This window comes from Ostrinia furnacalis, unplaced genomic scaffold (assembly GCF_004193835.3).
Source record: "Ostrinia furnacalis isolate ACB-3 unplaced genomic scaffold, ASM419383v2 OfSCF5158, whole genome shotgun sequence".
NCBI classification, from domain to species: Eukaryota; Metazoa; Arthropoda; class Insecta; order Lepidoptera; family Crambidae; genus Ostrinia; species Ostrinia furnacalis.
Window position 1 is genome coordinate 139421 of NW_021135397.1, and position 22418 is coordinate 161838.

A 22418-nucleotide genomic window follows, 5' to 3' on the forward strand; every position below is an offset into this window, starting at 1 on the left:
ACATAAGATTGAAGATAGAAAAAGAATGTTTACAAAGGAAAACAAAATCCACGTAGGTGTAAGTAGACATTATGCCAGACGAATCCAAATTTCTGAGCTTGCAAAGTCTAAACGTTTTGTGTAAGTTATTTAACGACTTAAGAACAATCTTCGTCACAGTGCAAAGATCTAAATTTTGCCGTATGAGAACGAAGATATCCTTGATTGCAATATTATCGATCCTCCTCAACGATCCTAGGTACGCCGTACGTTACGTTTTTGTTGCAAATTCGCATTTATTTACTAACACTAATAATAATAATAAATCAGCGTCAAACAATTCGTGATGACACCCAAAGTAGACAAAAACTTCGCAACGTCTTTTTTACAAATGAAACGCGATTCGCTTGCTGAAGCAAGATTGTGTTATCAACTTTTTGGCCACTTTGGGTATCATCATAAGCATCGCACACCATTGATTTTTCATCGGCCGATAGTTTAGTCGGGCTATTGATCAGTATGGGCATGTATGGGAGTGCGCACACTACGCCGATTCGATTTGGCCGATTAATCATACTTTGAAATCGGGCACAACTATCGGCCAAGTAAAAATCAACGGTGTGCGCCTATTCTAAGCTATTTGATGCTGACTGTACAACGGATTTACATAAAATATTATTTGTTGCAAAATCGCACCTATTTACTAATATAGCAGTGTACACAATCCTTTTTTGCTTGCAAGCCTGCTTCACCCTCTTCTATTATCGGCCAGGTTACAGCCACTATTGTAGAAGCTGTCCGGAAAATAACATACATATGTGGGAAGAAATCGAGGAACTTAAAGCAAAAGTATCACTATTAGAAACGAAACTTGAAAGTGCAGAAAATGAAGTCGAGAGATTGTTAAATGAAAACTACTCACTGAAAGACATAATATCTAATAGAGATTCAAAAATAAACCAGTTGACAAGAATCTTTCAATCTACGCCGAAGAGCCACAGTAAAAAAGAAACACCATCTCGGAAAAAAAGGGAAAAGACCATAGAACCAAAGGAGAAGTTACCTGATTGCAAAATTGGAACCATCTTATCAAAAACACCGGAAAAGCATTCGTCCCTGAAGAAAAAGAATATTGATACGCAAGTGACGTCGCCTGAAAATTTACGAATTCCAGAAGAAAGACATCATACGATCTCATCTAACTCGTCTCGCCAAGATCTGGGACCCAAGATCTGCCTGTTAAGTTGTAACAAATTTAATAAAACTAGATCTATAGCAATGTCTAATTTAGGTGAAAATTTGTGTCATTATCTAATGCCAAACTGTGGTATAAGGCAACTTGTGAACGGTATCGACGCAAAATTAGTAGACTTTACAATGTCAGATTACTGTATCATACTTATAGGTGAGGATGATTTCAAAAGAACTACGGATTACTACGACTTAATTAAATACTTACGAGAAACGCTAACAAAAATTAAGCACACCAATATTCTCATATGTCTTCCAACCTATAAGTATCATGGATACACAAATCTCTTTAATTGGAGAATAGAAATTTTTAACCATGTATTATATGCAGATATAATGACCCATGAGTATGCTTATGTGATTGATTCAAATCGCGGCCTAGAATATAGTAATACGATGTTTCACAAAAGTTTTGGCACCATTAATAATCGTGGCCTAAACTCAATATTTCAAAGCGTAAGAAAAATAGTAAATATGATAAGAGAATATCACACATCCCAAAGTAATGTTTGTGCTCTTGAACAGCAAAATCAGGGCGTGCCTTTAACAGAAAATAAAACGTTTTTTCGACGCCTTTCTATATAGTAATTGTCTAGGGATACTTCATCAGAATATTGCCGGGGTTCTGAATAAGCAGGAGGATTTGTATTGTGCATTATCCGACCTAAATGATAAGGGCTTATATGTTGACGCATTATGTTTATGCGAAACAAACTTAATGAAAGGGTCCGAATTCAATTTAAAACTAAAAAATTTTGTGATCGCGACTTCTTTTTCGAGGAAAAAATCTAAAAGAGGAGGCGTTGCTATTTTAGTTCGCAAAAATATTGAATTTACAATAATAAAAGAGCTGGAAAATATTTCAATACCGTACAGCTTTGAATGTTGTGGGATAAATATAAATAAATATGGTATAGTATTGATATGTATTTACACTAATAAAACACCGTCATCAACAAATTCGATATTTTTTCATAAATTATGCGAAATGTTGGAATCAATAGGTTATCATAGTAGGAAAAAGTATGTAATATGTGGAGATTTCAACATTGATCTCATGAAAGATACTAAGATTTCGACAGAGTTAAAAAGATTATTTGAAACGTACAATTTGCAAGCAACCATTCAAGACGCTACTAGGATTACGGCAACATCAAAAACATGCATAGACCATATATTCACAAATGTTCAAGGGGGTCAAGCTAACGTTCATGATCTAGGTCTATCAGATCATACGGCTCAATCTTTTCTCATTCCTATAAGTAAACGTCTACATACGCCTATTAAATGGTGGTATGAATATAGACGAGATTATTGTAAAGATAACCGTAGAAAGTTTAGAGATTGCTTGTCGGCTCTTACTTTCACAGAAATATTTGAAGAAAAGGACGCATCCCAAGCTTTTGAAAATTTCTATAATTTATTTACTCTTTTTTATAACCTTTGCTTCCCTGTACACAAAATCAAAGTCTCGAATAAAAATATTTTTTCGAAATGGTTAACTAGAGGAATCAAAAGATCTAGTACATATAAAAGAAAATTATATATTAAAAGTAGACATTACAAAGAACATAAAACTATTTACAAAAAATACTCTAGAATATTTAAAAAATGCTTAATTTCTTTCCAAAGATCTGAAAACACAAAGTATATAAATAATTCAAATAATACTTGTAAGGCGGTATGGAGAGTTATAACAAAATATATAAAGCCTGACTGTAACAATAATACTATATAAAAAATAACGATTAATAACACAGACATTACTGATCCTCAACTTATTTCTAATACTTTTAATGATTATTTTATAAATGTTGTCAAAGACAATTGTGACGTAACTAGTACAGGTGACCTAGGAATAGATAATATCGAACCAAGTATATTCTTAAATCCAGTAGATATGGCCGAATTAATAAAGATTGTTAGAACAGTAAAAAATACTAATTCCGTAGGGTTTGACGACATTAAAACAGATATTATAAAAGAAGTTATGACTTACATAGCAGTTCCATTACTATATGTAGTCAATTTATGCTTGGTGCAAGGAAAATTCCCAGAAAAATTGAAAAAATCTATCGTAAAACCCCTATTCAAGAAAGGCGAAAAATGTAAAATAGATAATTATAGGCCGGTTACCTTGATACCAATATTCTCAAAGATAATTGAAAAGATAATTTACAGGAGGTTAAATAAATTCTTTGAAAAATACAATATCATTACGGAGAAGCAAAATGGGTTTAGAAAAGGTAGGAGTACTTCATTGGCTGCATTTAATTTGATTCGACATATAATGACTTGCATGGACCAAAAGATACCCATCACGGTGATATTCATGGATATGAGTAAAGCTTTCGATTTCGTGTGTCACAAACGTCTCCTAGCAAAATTATCCAAATATGGTATACGAGGTCCAGCGTTTGAATTGATAAAATCATACTTGAGTGGCAGAACACAGTGTGTGGAAATCAAAAGGTATTGTTCGCAATCAAAAACAGTTTTGCCATATAGATCTTCTTATGTTAATAATAAATTCGGTGTTCCCCAGGGCAGCATACTGGGGCCACTGCTTTTTTTGCTTTATATTAACGATTTGCCTAAACGTGTATCGCAGGAATGCATCTTGTTTGCAGATGACACCACCCTTATTATTGAACGTAAAGACATTGCCACATATAACATTGAGGTGAATAACATATTATCTCAGGCCATAGCATGGCTCAAATGTAATAATTTAAAGTTGAACGCTGGCAAAACAAAATACATACAGTTCCGGACAGTAAGAGGTAACTCACAGCCTTTGAATGTTACAGTTAATGATGACCCCATAGAAGAAGTTACACAANAAAAAAAAAAAAAAAAAAAACTGGAAGACTCATATTGATGACCTGTGCACAAGAGTTAACAAATTCGTGTATGCTTTAAGAAGGGTTAGCAGAGTTGTATCTGTAAAATCTGCGCTCATGGCTTACAATGGCTACGTTGACTGTATTCTTCGTTACGGTATTATTCTATGGGGAAATTCTGTAGATATCCACAGCATATTCTTGATACAAAAGCGTATACATCGCTTATATCATATACATCGAGCTATATTTGGCATTAAAAAAACCGATTCCTGTCGGCCATACTTTCAAAAACATAATATTCTTCCTATTCCAAGTTTATATGTATATGAAATTTGTCTATTTGTAACTAAACATAAGTCTCTTTTTGTAAAAAAACAGGAAGCTACTAATAGGAGAATACGATCCCAATATTTGTACAAATTACATAAACCATGTGTAAAACTGTCTGCAGTGTCACGAAATGCCTATATTATGTGTATAGATATCTATAATAAATTACCTGATCGCTTTAAAGATGATGAATTAAGTTTAAGTTCGTTTAAGAGGCTCACTAAATTGTGGTTATTGAAAAATTGTTTCTATAGTTTGAAAGATTTTATGGAGCATAAGGAATAGTTTTTTAATTTTATTTTAAGAGAAATGTGTATACACCTGTAATGGTAGGATTTGGCGATCTAACTTTATTATTGCAATAACTACTGCAAATGTAATGTACCCAAATTTATGCACAATAAATTATTTGATTTGATTTGAATATTTGATTTGTCCCTGCTTTACGACGGTGTAGTTTGTAATTGCGAGCAAAATGGCGCCGTAGATGGCGCAATCAAAATTTAATTGAGGATGTTATCTTCTGTTTCGGCGGGTTTGATGGAAACTGTTACATTACAATGGCTTTCAAAACTGTTGCGCTTGCTATCAATTTTATTGCTTTGCATTTCGTATTATTAGTTTTGTAAAGATTCACACCTAATTTAGTTATTAAGTAATGTTACTTAATAATGACATTAAGTAGAAGTAACACTTATTAATTTGTAAGTCGGCTTATTGAAAACCATTAAAAACTAATCACACAATATGATATCTAAAAGAAGGGGGACACCAAAAAAATCTTTCAAATCTAGGTCCAAAAATAGTTTAGGTTAGACGTGGTGCTTTTATTTCTTTTGTGTAATTATTTTGTTTCAGCAATTGGAGATAAAATAGTATTGCTCTATGGCTTAGGATTCCGGGAGAAGCTCGTTTCCACCTTCAGCTTGATCATCACTTCGTGAGATGAAGGCCATGAGCTTAAGGTAAAACAAAAATAGTGAACAGTTCCAATGCATGCAATGTTGAAAAATCGCAAATATTTATACCTACTTAAGACGCCTCAGTGTTTAGCTTATTGTCCCATCATCTTTAAACTTAAACTGTATGAATCCTACATTTTACGCAGTCGCTTATTGATTGACACATTAATCGATACATTGACACCTCGCACTTCCTCCTGGGGTAATATTCGCATGCAAACCAGTTGTGTATTAAGTAATTGGATACTCAACACGTCAATTGTTAGGACAGGAAAACACGTGTAGTTGGACAGAGGGTAGTAATTATATTATTTTCACACCTAATAAGGCGTTTGTAAGAAGCCAATCAATTCTATTGAGGGTCATTTATCAGCACTTCTTTAAAGTGAACATTATTAGCAGATAAAATAAAATAAAATATTGTACATAGTATGTTTGGAATGTTTAACTGCCTAGCTTGCATCAATATTTATGACTATGGATATTAAAGAGTGTAAGCCCTTGAAAAGGAGGCTGACAATGCAATAGTAACTGAGTTTCCTGCGCTGCTTCTTCTCAGCACTGGCCCATTTATTGTCCCGAAGCAGGGGGAGGGTTAATACTGGCCCAGTATTACTGGGACGTGTGAAAATATTTGCAAAAAAAAATTAGTTTTATGAGTTTTAGTAGAGTTTTTGTCACTTTTCTCAACATGATGAATTGAAGCCAAAAGCCTTTAGTGGAACGTTGGAGAGCTTTTATACTAATTCTGAATTTCATTAATTTCATAATAATCGATGTTGTTAACAATATAACTAAATTTTTTACTCTACCATCTTAATCTTGACAAAACAGGCAGAAAACTATACTTAGTTTAAATAATACCAATAAGTCACTGAAGTACTCGTATTCATCGTACAGTCACGGAATGAAAAGGTTCGTCAGTTTTCAAATTGATTCCTTCAACGAATCGCGAGCACATATTACCTTTTGAAACTATGTTACAGAATTAATCTCGACTTAGAGAAAATAATCTTTAACTGTTCGTCAGTAAAGTTCAAAATTATTCAGATCAAAGTTGTTTGACGATTTATCTTGTCAAGAAGATTATTATGATTGATAAACTAAAACCTTCTTGTTGGTTCAACCTGCCATTATTATTTCTATTAAATAAAAAAAACTATTGTCAATTGGTCAATGTCATCATTGCATTGCACTGATGGGATAGAAAAATAAACAAGCAAAACCTTATTCATTAGCAAACGTCATATTTATTTAAATGTTAGCAGCACTGTTTCTTGCACTGTTATGTTGGCAGGTTTGACTCTTACAGTACCTAGTGCAAGCGAAAACCGACACTAAGATGACGAACCTTTTCATTCTGCGGCTGTACATTGAGTTTAGGACTTTTTTTATTTTGCTAAAATCTGGTCCTAAAATAAAAGGTTTTTCATTAACAGAAGACCATTAACATGATAGCTCTAATATAACTTATTATCCATGTTATATGTGACCACTCTATTGCCTACTCACTTTACGTAACCCCAATCTTTAATAAACCCTTCAATGAACAAGCGAGATTAAAAACGAGTGAAAGTACGTACGCCATGACTTTGTGAATGTACACGACCATTAATTTAATGTTAATTAGTACACGCAACGAGATTACGTTTTATGTTTGCGTAAGAATTTACTCTTATAATTATCTTTTTATTGGATTACATAAAAAAATTGTGATACGAGTACATCTTTACTTGTAATTTAAGATATTAGCATGGTAATTGTAAATCGGAAGTGATCAATAAAATTAAAGAAACCAACTATTTTGGCTCACGGTATCTCCTTGATTATGAATAATTTGTGAGTATATTAGACAACTAGCGGCCGCCCGCGACTTCGTACGCGTGGACCCCGTTTTACCCCCTTAGAGGTTGAATTTTGAAAAATCCCGTCTTAGTGAGCACGTACGTTCTAAATGGAACCCCATGCAAAATTTGAGACTTCTAGCACTTGTAGTTTCTAAGATTTCGTGATGAGTAAGTGAGTCAGTCAGTGACCTTTTGCTTTTTGTATAATTAAGATAAATAACCACTCCTAACCTTTGAGAATCAAATAAATTGACAATGCGTTGTCCAGTTTGGATCTCATCATCACCATCTCACCTTTAGAAGAAATACCATAAGAAGATATCGACTAAAAAAGTCTTAGCTAAAACATGCGTATACTCTTTTGCTCATTGAGATAACCTGGGATGACTGTACTTGGCACAAAAACTTATGGAAACTGACTAGCCGGAGGCTTAAACGCACGATTTCTCGGAGGTGAGCCTTTAGACAGAACAGAAGGTAGATGGAGTAAGCTCGTAGCGTCTATTTGTGACACATGCCATACAAGATGCATGGATCGACTAAATAGGATCGATCCTAAAAAGTTCACTACCAGTGTTTTTTATGCAGAACAAGGCAGATATTAGACCGCAATCGCACCTGATGGATGGATCGACTAAATAAGACTGATCCTAAAAAGTTTACTTACTACTAGTGATTTTTTATGCAGAACAAGGCAAGTATTTGACCGCAATCGCACCTGATGTTAAGTGAGATACTGTCTAGAATGGTACATATTAATTAACTCTCGCCTTAAAAATACCCGGATTATAGTGTTCAACAAAAACAGCAGCAGGTAACGAATTCCAGTCCCTAGCTGTTCACATTATAAAAGACTTATTGACTGTATGCTTAAAAGCTGGAGATGCTCTTTAGAGCTTGATTAGGAGGAAATTTTTCATCTTATAAAACTTTCATTATTAACTTAGATTTCACATTACGCACACACAAAACAAAGCTAGATTCGAACCTATTTACGTGCATCTATATGCGTTTGAGAGCTGTCTCAATTACATGATCACACAACCTCACATTTTTATGGGTAAATTAAGGATATTATTGTCGCTGCATTTTGAGCCTCATTTATTTGGGGTTTTAAGGGCGCAAATGCAGTTAAATATGATATTTATGACCCTATACCGTTGTTTTGGGCGCCTTTCACACAAGAAAAGTAAGCCACGAGATTAATGTACTTCACATAAAATGCAACAGAAAAAATAATAATACCTGTCTAATTTTTTTTTATATTTCACGGATAAAAATACCTATCTATCATGATGAAAATGACTGTTTCGTTTTAAGAGAACACTTCTTTAAACCAAAAATATACTATTAACATTGCAGCCTTCGTGGTTACGATATTTTTTTTAGCCTAGGCGCAAACCACCGATTTTTAGTCGGCCGAGAAGTGCGCACATTACACCGATGGATTCTTCATACAAATTAGAATCGGTGGTCTACGCATATTTAAGTTTACTGATAAAGTACTCGTAAGTCTAGCTAAACATTATAGCATCATATGTAGACATAATAGACGTTATTTTGCAACAAAAAATTATTAAAGTGAGCCTTCTCTATCCATCTATCTTGTGATCCAACCGACTCTCACTATTTATAGATCCTGATGGGTTTTGTACTCAGACATTGTTTTTTAATTGTTTTCCTTGTAAGTGATTTTGAGTTATGGTGAATAACTTTTATAGAATACCACACAACTATCTAGAAGATAACTCATCACGTGTGTACCTATTGTTTGTTGATACTCTTATGCCCGTTTTCACCATCAATCCCTAATTTTTAAGTGAACCCTATGGTAACAAATAACAGGAATTTTGTTGCTATAGGGGTCACATAAAAATTAGGAATTGATAGTGCAAACGGGCATTGTGATCCTAATTTATTTATAATACATAAGTCTAGTAGATAAGTTAATTTTTGTAACACATTTGTTTGTAATTCCTAAAATAAATAAATAAATAAATAAATAAATAAATAATTTTTAAGATCACAAATAGCATTTCATATCATTTAGCAAGCAATTGTAAGTTTTTCTTTAGTTGATCAAAACTTTGATGGCGATCTCTCGCCATTGTCAGAGTCACTCAGAACTTCATTCTGGATTTGTGGTCTAGACATTCTTTCCTTGTCAGACGTGGCTGAAATATAGAATGGGCGGAAAAATAAATAAAGTAACACAGTAACAAACCACGATCTGGGAAATACCTACTAAAATCATACAAATTAAATATTAAGATTTTTATCCGTGGTTTATTCAGTTGCATCTAACCTATTTATTTACTTTAGCTATACATACATTGTAAAATGTCATGTTATTTTATTCGTTAAATACATAATACAGAAGCTGTCAAGAAATCAATCTTTATTTTCATTATTATCTTAAGGGGTCCTACCTAAATAGAAAAATAAATAAAATATGCATATTTATTTTTTAACCTAACCATACGCACACCGTTGATTTTTAGTTAGTCGATAGTTGTGCCCGATTTTAAATTGTATGAAGAATCGGCCAAATCGAATCGGCGTAGTGTGCGCACCCCCATACATGCCCATACTGATCAACAGCCCGACTAAACTATCGGCCGACGAAAAATCAACGGTGTGCGCCTACTCTTACAGAGGCATAATGATCATAAAGTAATAAGTTCAAAGTGTAGGTATTTCTAAATCTAATCTATTAATAGTTAAAGTGTAGGTATAATTTTTTTATCACATTACGTGGGTAGAACGCGACTCGTGAGCGCGTTGATGTTCATTACACCGCCGATTCGCTCACATGTCAATACCCAAATAAATGGGCAATTTTGAACTTTAATCCGTTGAAATTAGGGTACCAGTACTTAGGGAAGTGAGGAAAATATTTTTGTATGGGTTTTAACAAAAAAAATTGCTAATGTTTGAGTTATATTCGTGAAGAATATTTAAAATAAGTTTTGTAGTTAGGTATGTAAGCAGGTATCTATTTGTGTTGATGATAGTACAATTTTGAATGAAAATACATAGAAGACTAGCTTTTGCCCGCGGCTTCACCCGCGTGAAATTTAGTTTGACGCAGATCGTCATAAAATATAGCCTATATGTTATTCTGGGTTATAAGCAATAATACTGTAAAGTTTCATCAAAATCCGTAGTAATTTTACGTGAAAGAGTAATAAATATGTTCACATCTAGACATCCATACAAACTTTCGCATTTATAATATTAGTAAGATTTTAATAGAAATCAACGACGAATTAATACAACAGTATTTCAAATCAAACAATGCAAAGGTAAGCGTTTAAATAAAGTCATTAGAAGCTTTCAAATTGCTTGCTCTTTTGGCATACAAATGACTCAGCTAAACGCTTTCATGGTTTTTGGAGTCAAGTTCCAAATTATCTCGCCTTTATCTGTCGAAGAAATCTCAGCAGGAATATTTTAAGTTTCTATTCTAAAAAGGGTTTTTACCTAAACATAAATTGAAAAAGTTTGTGGCGGCAAAACAGTAGGTATAAAAATCATTTAACTGACCTGGCCCCCTAGGTAAAATGCACTTTTTGATAGAATCGAAAATAGAATCCATCAAAAATCCATACAAAAACCACTTTTCGACTGGTTTGCGATTAAAATCAATTTGTCTAGACCCACTGAATAGTTGTGGACGTAAAGTAAGTTTATAGTTAAGTTATTCTTAAGCGAACCGCAGAACTTGAGACCCGATAGGCAAGCTCAAATTCCACAGAACTTGACGAATCGAGAACGTATCACAAGTTTGTAAATACAGACGGGTTTTCTCAGTACCGTTAACATTATTATCATAGAAAGCTGCGTTACATACCCTTTTTCACTTTGAATTCGGCCAATCCTTAATCCAATCCACTCACATGCACTGAACAAACCGAAGTTGAACCTTTTTATCACAAATTGGAACTTCAACTTCGCACTGACACAACCACCTCACTGCACGGACTTGAACCAGTTGTATACAGCCTGACTAGCTCAATCCACACGTAATAACGATCAAACCCACCACAAACACAACACAACGTCACACGGATTCAAAATATAGCGTGTTTCCAACAAAATTTAGAGATAAAACCGTGCGTTAAATTTTGAACAGTCGCTATCCGGCGTTGTTAAGTTAAAACTAAGTATCCGCTAGTCGTGAAAAACCGTTGATCCAGTTGGCGGTCGGTAAAGCAGCGCGACTGGTTTACCGATAATAACACCGCTACCTGCCTCTGTCGTTTCCTACGCGCGAGACAGAGACGGGGCACAAACGTGCCATGCCACGGAGTGGGAGCCTACAACCAACCTGCGCCCGCGCAACCTCTCAACACATCCATAGCAACAGGTGAATCGCGCGCATGTGTGTGCGTGCCGACACTGATTTTTTCACCAGTGTGCGTGCTTTCTTGATTACGACCTAATGATAACGTAGTATCAAAGGCTGTAGTATTTTCTCTGGCACTATTTTATCATAGGCAGGCCCCGCTGGTATGCGATCGAGGTTATTTATAAACGATATTTAAATGTCCGAGGCCGGATTAAAGTGTCGAGATCTAAACTTTGAATTTTTATGCGCCCATAAACACGCAGCCTTATATCAGATTTACGGTGGAAAATATAAAATTTAATGCAATGGCTTATTTTAAGTTATAAGAAACGAATGCACTTTTGATTTGGATGGCTGTTCATTATGTATTTTAATGAACGGAGATAAATCTAGTGTTTACGAGTACGTTAAAATGAGTAAGAAATAGGAATAATTTGTTTCAATAAGTTATCGCCTCCCAAAGTGTTCTTAATCGTAAATTAAAGCGATAAAACTTAAGTAAAAAGTATTAAGTATTCTTTTAATTGTAACGGTTGGAAATAAATTAAAGAAAGCTTTATCTCCACTTAACGCTTAGGAGACAGTTTTGAATTTAAAGTTTAAAAGAATACGCGTGTCCGTGGTATTCTACGTTCTACGTTCAATGTTTCCCAGTAGGCTCGGAATTAAATCAGGTAGGTATTATGGCAGAATAATGATTTCAGGTTTTCAAAAAAGCTACCTGATCTTCTAGATGTCGATCTTAATACTGCCGGATTTAATGGATTTAATCTACTATTACTTAGTTCTTATTATGAGTAAGTAAGTATTTAGTATCAAAATAAGAACTCTTCAAACAAACGCATTGCTGCACTAATAATTTTGCACTAAAGTAAGTAACAACCTAACGGAACCATTATCTTATTTAATTAATATAAAACACACTTAGATTATTCATTATTAACCTAAATAAACAACATAGTATACAACAAAACATGACGTCACCTAACTCAAACGGTAAAGACTGCTAAACGGGCTAAATCGTTCCAAAATTCCTCGCAACTTCCAAAAGCCCTTTTAAATCAATAAAATCTCTGCCCAGCAGATCTTTAGCGAAATAATTTATTTAACTTAACATTCATTTAGGATCCGCAAGCGGTCCTTAGAATTCATCTCCGCGACAAACATAAATCGAGTCGGATTCATTGTCCCAGCCCTATCGGCGTTCCATGAATAAATACGGTAATTAGATTCCGGGGGTCTACTTTGCAAAACGTTTTCGAAGTAAATAGATAAAGTTTTACACTTCCAAAAAACCGACTGTCTCAAAAGGGACTTGGGGCGTCTAAACTCTAAACGACTACACTGATGTCTGAACTAGACAATGTTAATCTATGATACACTTCTAATAAGCTCTTTTACAGCTGCTTTGGGGCAATAATGGGCCAGTGCTGAAAAAATACAGCACAAGAAACTCAGTTATTATTTGAAGCATACGTTTACTATCACTCATACTCATGACAGCAATCCAGAGAGGCGAAAAGAGTAGAACTCGACATTAGTTTCCAGATTAGGACCTTAAGATTGTAGCCGATCTCGCTACAACTCGGGAACTAATAATACTGTTGAATCTTTAGATGGAAAGACTAAGTAGGTAGGATCAGTGGGGACATTAATTGTATTTCAAGTAGGCAGCAGGACTTTCAAGTAACGAAGCACTGATTCTATCCAATACATTTTTTTTGCCAAGCAGACAATAACCAATAGATATCTTTGTAAATTACACTAGCATGTGCGATATTTTATAGACAAAATTAATAAGAATTTCTTCTGAAATACACAAATTAGATATAATTGAAACCCCTGTATCCCTAATATAAGTAACTAGGGGACAAAATCTTTCAGCGAGTTTTTTTAATGCTGAAAAAGGCAAGTATTTGACTGCAATCACACCTGATGACCTGACGTTAAGATGCAGTCTAAGGTGGTACAAACCAGCCCAGTAAATGCCTGTTCACTCTCACCTTGAAGAGGCCCTGATTAAAGTGTTCGAAAAATACATCAGCAGGCAGATATACTGTCCTTTGCAGTTTTCTTAGAGATGTTAAATAAGGAGGTCCCAAAAACGGCCCCTAAACTGCCTAATACTTCCAATTTGGAGGATCACATTAATCTCACTCCGTCAATCGATCAGCAAACAAACGTGGACGGAAATCGAACCTCGACCCGTGATGGCTCCCTAATTATATTGATATCGCTCGCCCGACCAAATTGGTTCGACGAAGTTTTTGCTGTGTATAACTGAAGATCAATCTTGAGGGTCCGATACGAATGAGTTGTTTTGTAAATAGGTAAAATAAGATAAAATAAAATATTACTGTAATTTTGAGAGATAAATAGTTTTCTTAAAGCCATATAAGTATACAGGGTGGAATTTTGTAATGCCACCTGGAGGGAAAGTACTCTTAATACTGCAGATAGAAAATTTTACTGAAAGGAAACATTCCTTTATTTTTGAAAAGAAAGAAAACTGCATTCATAGATTTTCGAAAAAAAATCGAAAATTCACTTCCATACCATACAATTTTCTGTACATAATTAAAATAATTTAAGATTTTATGGATTTCCTTTCATTTGATTTATCAAGTTTGTTAGAGAGATTTTATCCTTATACTTGACCCTAACGATCGATGCAATAAAAATACAGGGTGTAATTTGTAACAGATTTTAATTGGTTCGATTCCCGGGTGTGGCAAGCAAATTTTTTGAAATCTTTGAATGCAGTTCTATTTCTTTTTAAAAATAAAGGAATGTTTTCTTTGAGAAAAAAATTCTATCTACAATATTAAGAGTAGTTTCCCTCCAGGTGGCATTAGAAAATTCCACCCTGTATATACTTACTATCAAACTATTTAAAAGAGAAAGAAAAATAGATATCCTTGTGGGGTGCGATGTGGAAGTCATTGGGGGAGGCCTATGTTCAGCAGTGGACGTCTTGTGGCTGAAAATTAAATGATGATGATGATGATGTGGGGTGCGAATAAATGTATATTTATCAGCGTAAAAGCTATGCAACTTCACTGGGTTATACAAGATTTTATATCTACTTTATCACTAATAAATAATTAGAGATACATTTAACCAAAATCAACGCGACAAAAGCTGTTCCGGAATATACAATTGTCAAAAGGAACCTAGTTTAATCAAAATACGTCTCAATCTCAATTGACACTTCAGTTTCAGTATCCAAACACACAGCAACCCAATAAAGGACTTCAAACAAGAAATAACGATGGCGGCCGCAACTCAGAGCCCTATTGATACAGTCGGTGTTCATCAACGCCCACGTTGTTTCTTTTAAAGACAGCGCAAACGAAGACACTGTCTATTCCACACGGCACACCATCACAGGGAACCGAATCGATGTGTCCGGTAGCGGCTATCTTATGCGCAGCTTTTCACCAAACGGAAATAGATAAGATGCGTTTGTATAACCAATCATGGCTGACAATAGTGACCGAGTTTATTGTGCTGCTTCTTCTTAGCACTGACCTATTTATAGCCCCACAGTAGTGGTAGGATTAATCCTGGGACGTGTAAAAGTGCATTTGTAAAGCCTACTTGCAGAATTAAACTAACAAAAACTAAGCAGAGAGGGGGGATGTGGAAATAACGAAATCTGATTGGTTATTTAAACACATTTCCTTTCTTCTCCGTTTTCGTGGAAACCGGGCTAAGGAAAATTTGTGAATGTTGTTTGTGTCATCTACTGACGACTTTAAGTTCATATTACCGACACAGAACATTTTCAGGGGACGTGCGTGTCAAGTGAAAGAAACTGGACACAAAAAGTGTCTACGTCAACGCGGTAAGTGGCTGATTTAATGTTGAAAAATAAAATATCCTCTGATGACTTGTATGCGACACAAGACACAAAGGTGTCTACGTTGGCGCAGCCTCTTAATGGCCACTCTGCCAGCTAGAAAGTTATACATACAACGCCAGAGGCGATGTAAGATGGGAAAAACGAAAGATTTTTCCTTATTTGACGCGGATATTTACGTTTAAAAATCCGCATTCCTTGTTAGGATAAGCTTTAATCTAAATTAAAACATGATTTAATAAATAGAAACGGAAAGGATTCCAAATATAGTCGTTTCTATATTTGGAATCCTTTCCGTTTAGAAGCACGTTTTAGCCAACCAGAGCTTCGCATTTTCATTGCTTGTAATTCAGAAAAGTAGCAATGAATTTGAGTCTCAGTGTGCACTGTGCATCGATGCCATGCTAAAGGACATAAAATATACCTACATGAAAAATCTTGATAGTTGTTGCGTTCCACCATTAGTGACTTCAGTGTGGTATAGTGCATATTATAATGTGCAGCGTTGTATAACTTATACAGTACAATTAGTGTACTTTGAATACAAAACTTTTGAGTAACATGATAGGTAACAAGAAACATACCTGTGTCGATGTACTTGAGCACAAACTGGACGTCAGGGCCCATGGCTTGAGCCACCTCCATAGGCAATTCCGCCTCTCGTAAGACGTGAACTGAAAAGAGAAAAATAAATAAATTTAAAATTAGGTACATACTTTCTCTTTAGGTTTTCTATAATTTTCTTTTGGCATAAGTAAGTTTTTTAACCTGAGTTTCTACAACTAATTGAATTTTGCGCTATTGTCAAATTCATTTTTATCTTATTTTACGAGCTAAAACCTCATTCTCGCATTCCAAAAGGCATTTTTTAACTTATTACCTTTTGTAAGGTATGACGTCTAACAAAAAAGCGCCTTCTAAAGCCCCGTCAAGCAAACAATGATATCGCGTGTCTTTGCCCAAAACAAACACTCATTTATCTTTTGAAAACACTCATGAATCTTTTGAGTGAATACGAATGGCGGTTAACCATTCAAGCGCCGACGCAGGACACAATACGACAATACTAGCGCGATCGGAGGGAAGATCAACATTTCTATTGAAAAATTGTTAATTAAAAAAGATGTTAATCTATACCTTGATGGAGATTTTTTTGTTTGTTGCGCATTTTATTCTTAAATATTTTGTTGTTTTCTTAGTGACATAAATTAAAGAAGATGTTTTCAAACAAGTTAATAAACTAATATTAGCTTATAGCTTTGCGCGTTAATGTCGCATTTAAAAAACCTTAACTGCTTAAATTGGTTGGCTCGCCAAAATATCATTAACGGTGATGATATTTTTAAATTGAGTAGGTAAGTATACAATTTATTAATAATTTTAAATGACAATGTTAATCACTGCTTTTATTACTTTTAAATCATATTGTTATTTAAGTTTTCATACTTTGTTTTCTAAACTCATTATCCATTAATAAATTAAAATAATTAATTCAGAATTCACTTCGCAGATTCAAATATTACTCTGCCAAATATAACACCTAATAACACACTTAGATTAATATGAGAAATTACTACAGGTTTTACGGCCAAGTCATGAAATGTCTTCAAACGCGAGTGCAACCGTAATGACACTTTTACGTCTTGTCATCGTAAACATTTTATTGCAGGCGTAAACTGTTACTTAAGTTAATAATGAAATAAGCAACGGCACCTGATTCTTTTGTTTAAGAGCGGCCCGATTTAGACAACGAGGTGTGACCAAGTGGTTAAGTAACTGTGCAATCAGATAGAAAATATTATCTCAATTTTAGACCTAATAGCAGTGACGCAAGGTTGATACATTTTGAACATTCAATTTGAGCATCACTAAACGGATTGTAATGTGTTTCGAATTAAACGAGGAATTTTAATGTAAATTGATCGTTTAAGTGTAACATTTTGCGGTTAGTAGATTGCATTATCACAATGCAGCAATGTGTTAATGTTAAAACAGTAGATAATTAGTAGTTGGGAGGTGTAGGTGTGGTTCATCGATACTTTATTTTAATTTTAACATGAATATTTACTTCTACTTGCTAAATGTTTGGGAATAAGAAAACTTACTCAATAAAATGTTTTTGCTTTTTTTATTTTTTTATTTTATTTTATTTGGTTTACCAGAAATTGTTACATTGATGCTTACACAGTATACATACAGCCATAGTGGTAATAACTTAATGCACAATTAATTTAAGGTAAACACCGCATGCAATATATTAGTAACATCAATTATAAATTTACTGATTGAAACTAGACCGGTAGACAATTATAAATTAAAAAGAAAAAAGAGTTACAGAAAAGGTTCGATACGGGCACAGAAAACCTAAATGTAGGCAAAATTGAAAAAAATGCTAGAACACTACTCNTCTAAGTTAAGGGATTTTAAAACACGAGTTACAGCCTCAGGGTCAATGTGAATTCTGCTGAAGGACAGATTGTTATAGGCAGGCTTCTTCGGATATGGTGAGTTAGGCGACGTTGTATCCTTACAATAAACTTCGGCAAAACGACCTGCAAAGAGATTACATATACTTGGTCCATCACTTACAGTCGCAGACCCGTCCGTCATAGTGGTGGGGTAGGAACTGCAGCCGCCACGCTTGCTTTTAACAAAAGACCAGAAAGCTTTAGTACTTTTAGAAATCCTTTCTTCAATGTTATTAATATAATTGTTATAACATTCTGTGGCAAGTTTTTGACATCTTTTAGACAAAATACTTAATTCAATTCTATCCATTGGGTTACGATATTTTTTAAATCTTTTCATAATTACGCCCTTTTCACGAAGTCTACTAATTAAGCATTGGTTAAACCATGGTGGATATTTCCACTTGTTGGTCTTTCTTTTTTGAGGCACAAATTGTGTTATGGCGTCCCTGATTATGCTATAAAAATGAACAACCAACTGATTAATGTCATTAAATTGTGAAAATTGCTCGTCCCAATTAACCTTAGAGAGATAGTCATTGATTAAACGATAATCGGCTTGCTGATAATTAAGTGTGGCGAAGCTGCTATTGTATTGAAGTTGAGAAACCTCATCGAAACAAAAATCAACCTGAAGTGCAGGATGATAACGGTCTATTTTACATAAATTATCAAGTGACTCATTCACACTACAATTAACCATGTCGGTGAGCAGCAGATCCAATATTTTATCTTGAAAATTTGTAACTAAATTACACTGTTTTAAATTATTTTGAGACGCAAAATCTAATAAACTTTGACCTAGAACAGGTGCCTGATAATTTACATCGGAACCATTGACAAGTTTCCAATTGATGTTTCGTAAATTGAAATCACCTAGAATACAGGTATGTCCATCAAAACCTTCCAACACTGAACTGCAGTTGTTTAAAAAAGTATCTAACAATCTATGGCCCACAGGCGAGGGAAGGTATACTGCGCAGATGGCAATACGTTTTGCTGTGCCAGCAATGTCAGTATCTATGATCACCCACAGATCCTCACATGTACTGTTCCAACAATTAACTGATCTAGCCTGAAATTTGTTAGACACTGCAATTAGTACACCTCCCCCCATACAATCTGTTTGAGTACCAGTAGGCTTCCTATCTCGTCTAAATACAGTGTATCTGTCATCGAACAACTCGGAACTTAAAATATTATTATTAAGCCAAGTCTCAGTAACAACAATTATATCAAAATTACACATTTTTGTTTAATCTTAAGTTTAAGTTTTGGCAATCTAATAACGTTTATTACAATGAATTTTCCTATAAATATTTCGCTAACGAAGATAATAACGCCTGCGAGAAATTAATAGCAATAATTAGCACGAAGTCGAATAGTTCCGACGAAAATTGTGTAGGAACAATTGTTTTCGCCTTGCGAAGGGTTTACTGAGAAATTGTTAACGGGTTTTTGAAATTGATAAAATCAAGCAATTGTTTATGATTGCGCCAATTTTCATTTTGTGATCGTTAAGGATTTGCCACACTGGATGCGTTCTACGGTCACATAGTGAACGCAGCCCGCATCCTAAGAACTACATTGTCGGTCAAAGCAATCGGTCAGCGATCCGGGAAAAAAATCTGTCAGCGGTCGTAACCAGACCATCATCTGACAACGGTGTGGTTTGCGTTCTTTGCACGACCGCACACGGCGAGATCGCATCAATACAAAATTTAAAGAGACCGACAAATTCAATGTTGTTCATACATGTTGCGTGCTGCGTTCACTTTAACCAGACCGTAGAACGCATCCACTGTGGCAAATCCTTTAAGTTCTAAAAGGCAGGGTTCGTGAAGACAGAATAATTGTACCTACGTCGAGCGTTAAAATAACTAAATTATAAAGAAAAGAGGGAAAGTTGACATAACTAATTGGTTCCCACCGTAACGTCTCGCGTTACTCGTCGCGTGAACTTGCGTGTGTTGCTAAATTTACAAACACGTTACTTATCTACATTAGCAGGCGAAATTATACACTTGCGAGCAAAAATATGGAATCACTTACATGAAGTTGTTTCCACGCGATCTTGTGTACTAATCAATTTGTTAGTAACAAAAAAAGTAGCACCATTTTAAAAATTAAACTTTTAACTTTAAATTGATACCAAATTCATTTAAATCACACCAGTATTTAAAAAGATATCCCGGCTGATGTGAAGAAGTAACAAAAAAGACATTTATCAACTGTTTGATACGTCGCGAGTTGCGGCCTATTTACCCCCCATAAAAGCAAGTGTTTTCGGATTTTTGCTTTCACACGTTAATCCATACACATCTTCGCTTCTTTTGACACTTTACCTGGGATTCTACACCTTCAGAAGCAGCACAAATCGTTGCACTATTGCAAGAAGGGCTCAGCCAGCGGGCTGTCGCACGTCAGCTCCACATAAGCCAGTCCTGGGTTTCGAAAGTTTGAAGACGCTTTCGGGATACCGGTGGCTTTATCCTGAGACCAAGTTCTGAACATTGCCGGTGCACATCGCAGAGGGAAAACCGTTTTTTCATGTCAACTTCTCTACGAAATCGTCATTTGACTGGTATCGACGTCCAGCAAGAGCTCAGAAATGTTCGTAGGATAGCTGTTAGCAAGTGGACAGTTTGTCTAAGATATAAACAATATAATTTGACTCCAAAAAGGCCTGCCACAGGCTTGAAACTGACGGCAGGTCACCGATAAGCACGCTTTCAATTTGCTCCTACACATCTCGATGGGAAGTCGAGCAAGCCACCCCCATAAGCCAATGTTTTAGCGAACCAGCANCGGTGCTACATTTTTTGTTACTAACAAATTCGTTAGTACACAAGATCGCGTGGAAACAACTTCATGTAAGTGATTCCATACTTTTGCTCGCGAGTGTAGTTATTAGGGTGTAATTTGCTGTTGGGTATTTCTGATGAGTAACAACATTAGCGCTCCCAAGGATTCGTAAGAATAAGGGTTAGTTAAGAATGGAAATTTTTATAGCACCAGAACCTGTTACAGAATTTATTATGAAACCAGCCGTTACTTTTCATTAAGTTTTCCCTTGGAATAATGAAAATTAGATCGGATTGTCACCGTTGTAAAAATTCTTCATTTGTTTTAGAATTAGGTACTTTTGTCTTTCAGGGTTTTTAGCTTGTAACGAAATTTAATTTTCGCCTTTATTTATATTTGCAATGGCAATAAGTGTTACTGATCATTTCTCATTAAGTAGGTTACTTACCTGGTTACTTTTCATAGTTCCTTAGGTGCTTTTTTTGTCATAATATTATAATGATATCTACCTATTAAAGCATTATTTGTGCGACCGAAGGGTTCAGTAATTGAAGGAAACGTAAGAAATTTAATCAACGCAAACTTACGATGGCAATCTTTAATAACGTGCCCTGTTTTTAAACCTTGCATGTGACCCTTAACGAGAACTGTAAATATGTATGAGTGAGACAACAATAACGTTTTGAATGCGAGGTCACATGATACTATCAGTACTTTTATTGCCAAAACCGCTCTCAATACTATGGGAACTATTAAAGATAAACTCACGGCAGTTTCAGGACGCAATTATAAACAATAAAATTATATTGAAAGAATTGCACGGCCAGACGTTTACGATGGCTCGAACAATAAATTATATTTTATGCTATTACCGCTGATTTCACGCAGAAAATTGTCTGATTTTAGACCATAACAGTGGGATGTTAATGGGATAACTAAAAATAGATGATCTGCTGTTCTCTTATTTTATGCAATAGGTGTGCGCGGTGTAATAGCTGCAAGGGTAACTATTTGAAAATATAGAGTTAAATATGGAATTGCTGCCAGATTTACACACCTACAGCTGGTAGTCATATTATATGGCTGGTTTATAGCATAAATATCACTTGATAAATTCGACAGGTTTATCAATAACTCCATAGTGAGCTAATAAAGAGCTCAAGGGCTCAAGTCTCTTTTGTCTGAAGCATTTCTTTTTTCAGGTAAAAACATGGATTCAAATAAGTCACCTAGTCAGAACAGCTTTACTTTAGACAAATTTAGGACCTTGGAATTTTAAATTAGAATAGTCCCTCGGAGTTATAGTTACCGTACTGGCATTGACCCTGAACAAGCAAGTATATAACCAGCCGAATGAAGACTTGCATACCGTGAACTTTCGACAGAACCTGCCAAAAATTCCCCGTATCGCCTAAATATGGAATAAGTGGCCCTAATTGAATTTGCTAACAGCGGCAATTTGGACGACCGGCGGCGTCGGCGCTACGCCGCGTGCGGGGTGAAAATGACATTTCGGCCATATCTTTCCCACGGACTACTGGAGAGGGGTATTCTGGATACGGTAGAGTAGTGCTAAGTAGTTTGACGGTCAATTTACCTTAAGCCTAGGCACAAACCAGTTCAAACCACCGACTTTTAGTTGGCCGAGCGTATCTATACCTTAAAGGCCGGCAACGCACCTGTAACGCCCCTGGGTCTGCGGGTGTCTATGGGCGAC

The 22418-nt window shown here is 35.2% G+C and overlaps 1 protein-coding gene across 1 annotated transcript in view; it reads right to left on the reverse strand.

Annotated features, from left to right (window-relative positions):
- The window catches only part of LOC114360746 (apoptosis-stimulating of p53 protein 1-like), a 173873-nt gene that overhangs the window by 61008 nt on the left and 90447 nt on the right, over positions 1 to 22418 (reverse strand). The window contains exon 4 of the mRNA XM_028315536.1: positions 16013 to 16102. Coding sequence (XP_028171337.1) covers positions 16013 to 16102 — 90 coding nt within the window. The remainder of the gene's footprint in view (positions 1 to 16012; positions 16103 to 22418) is intronic.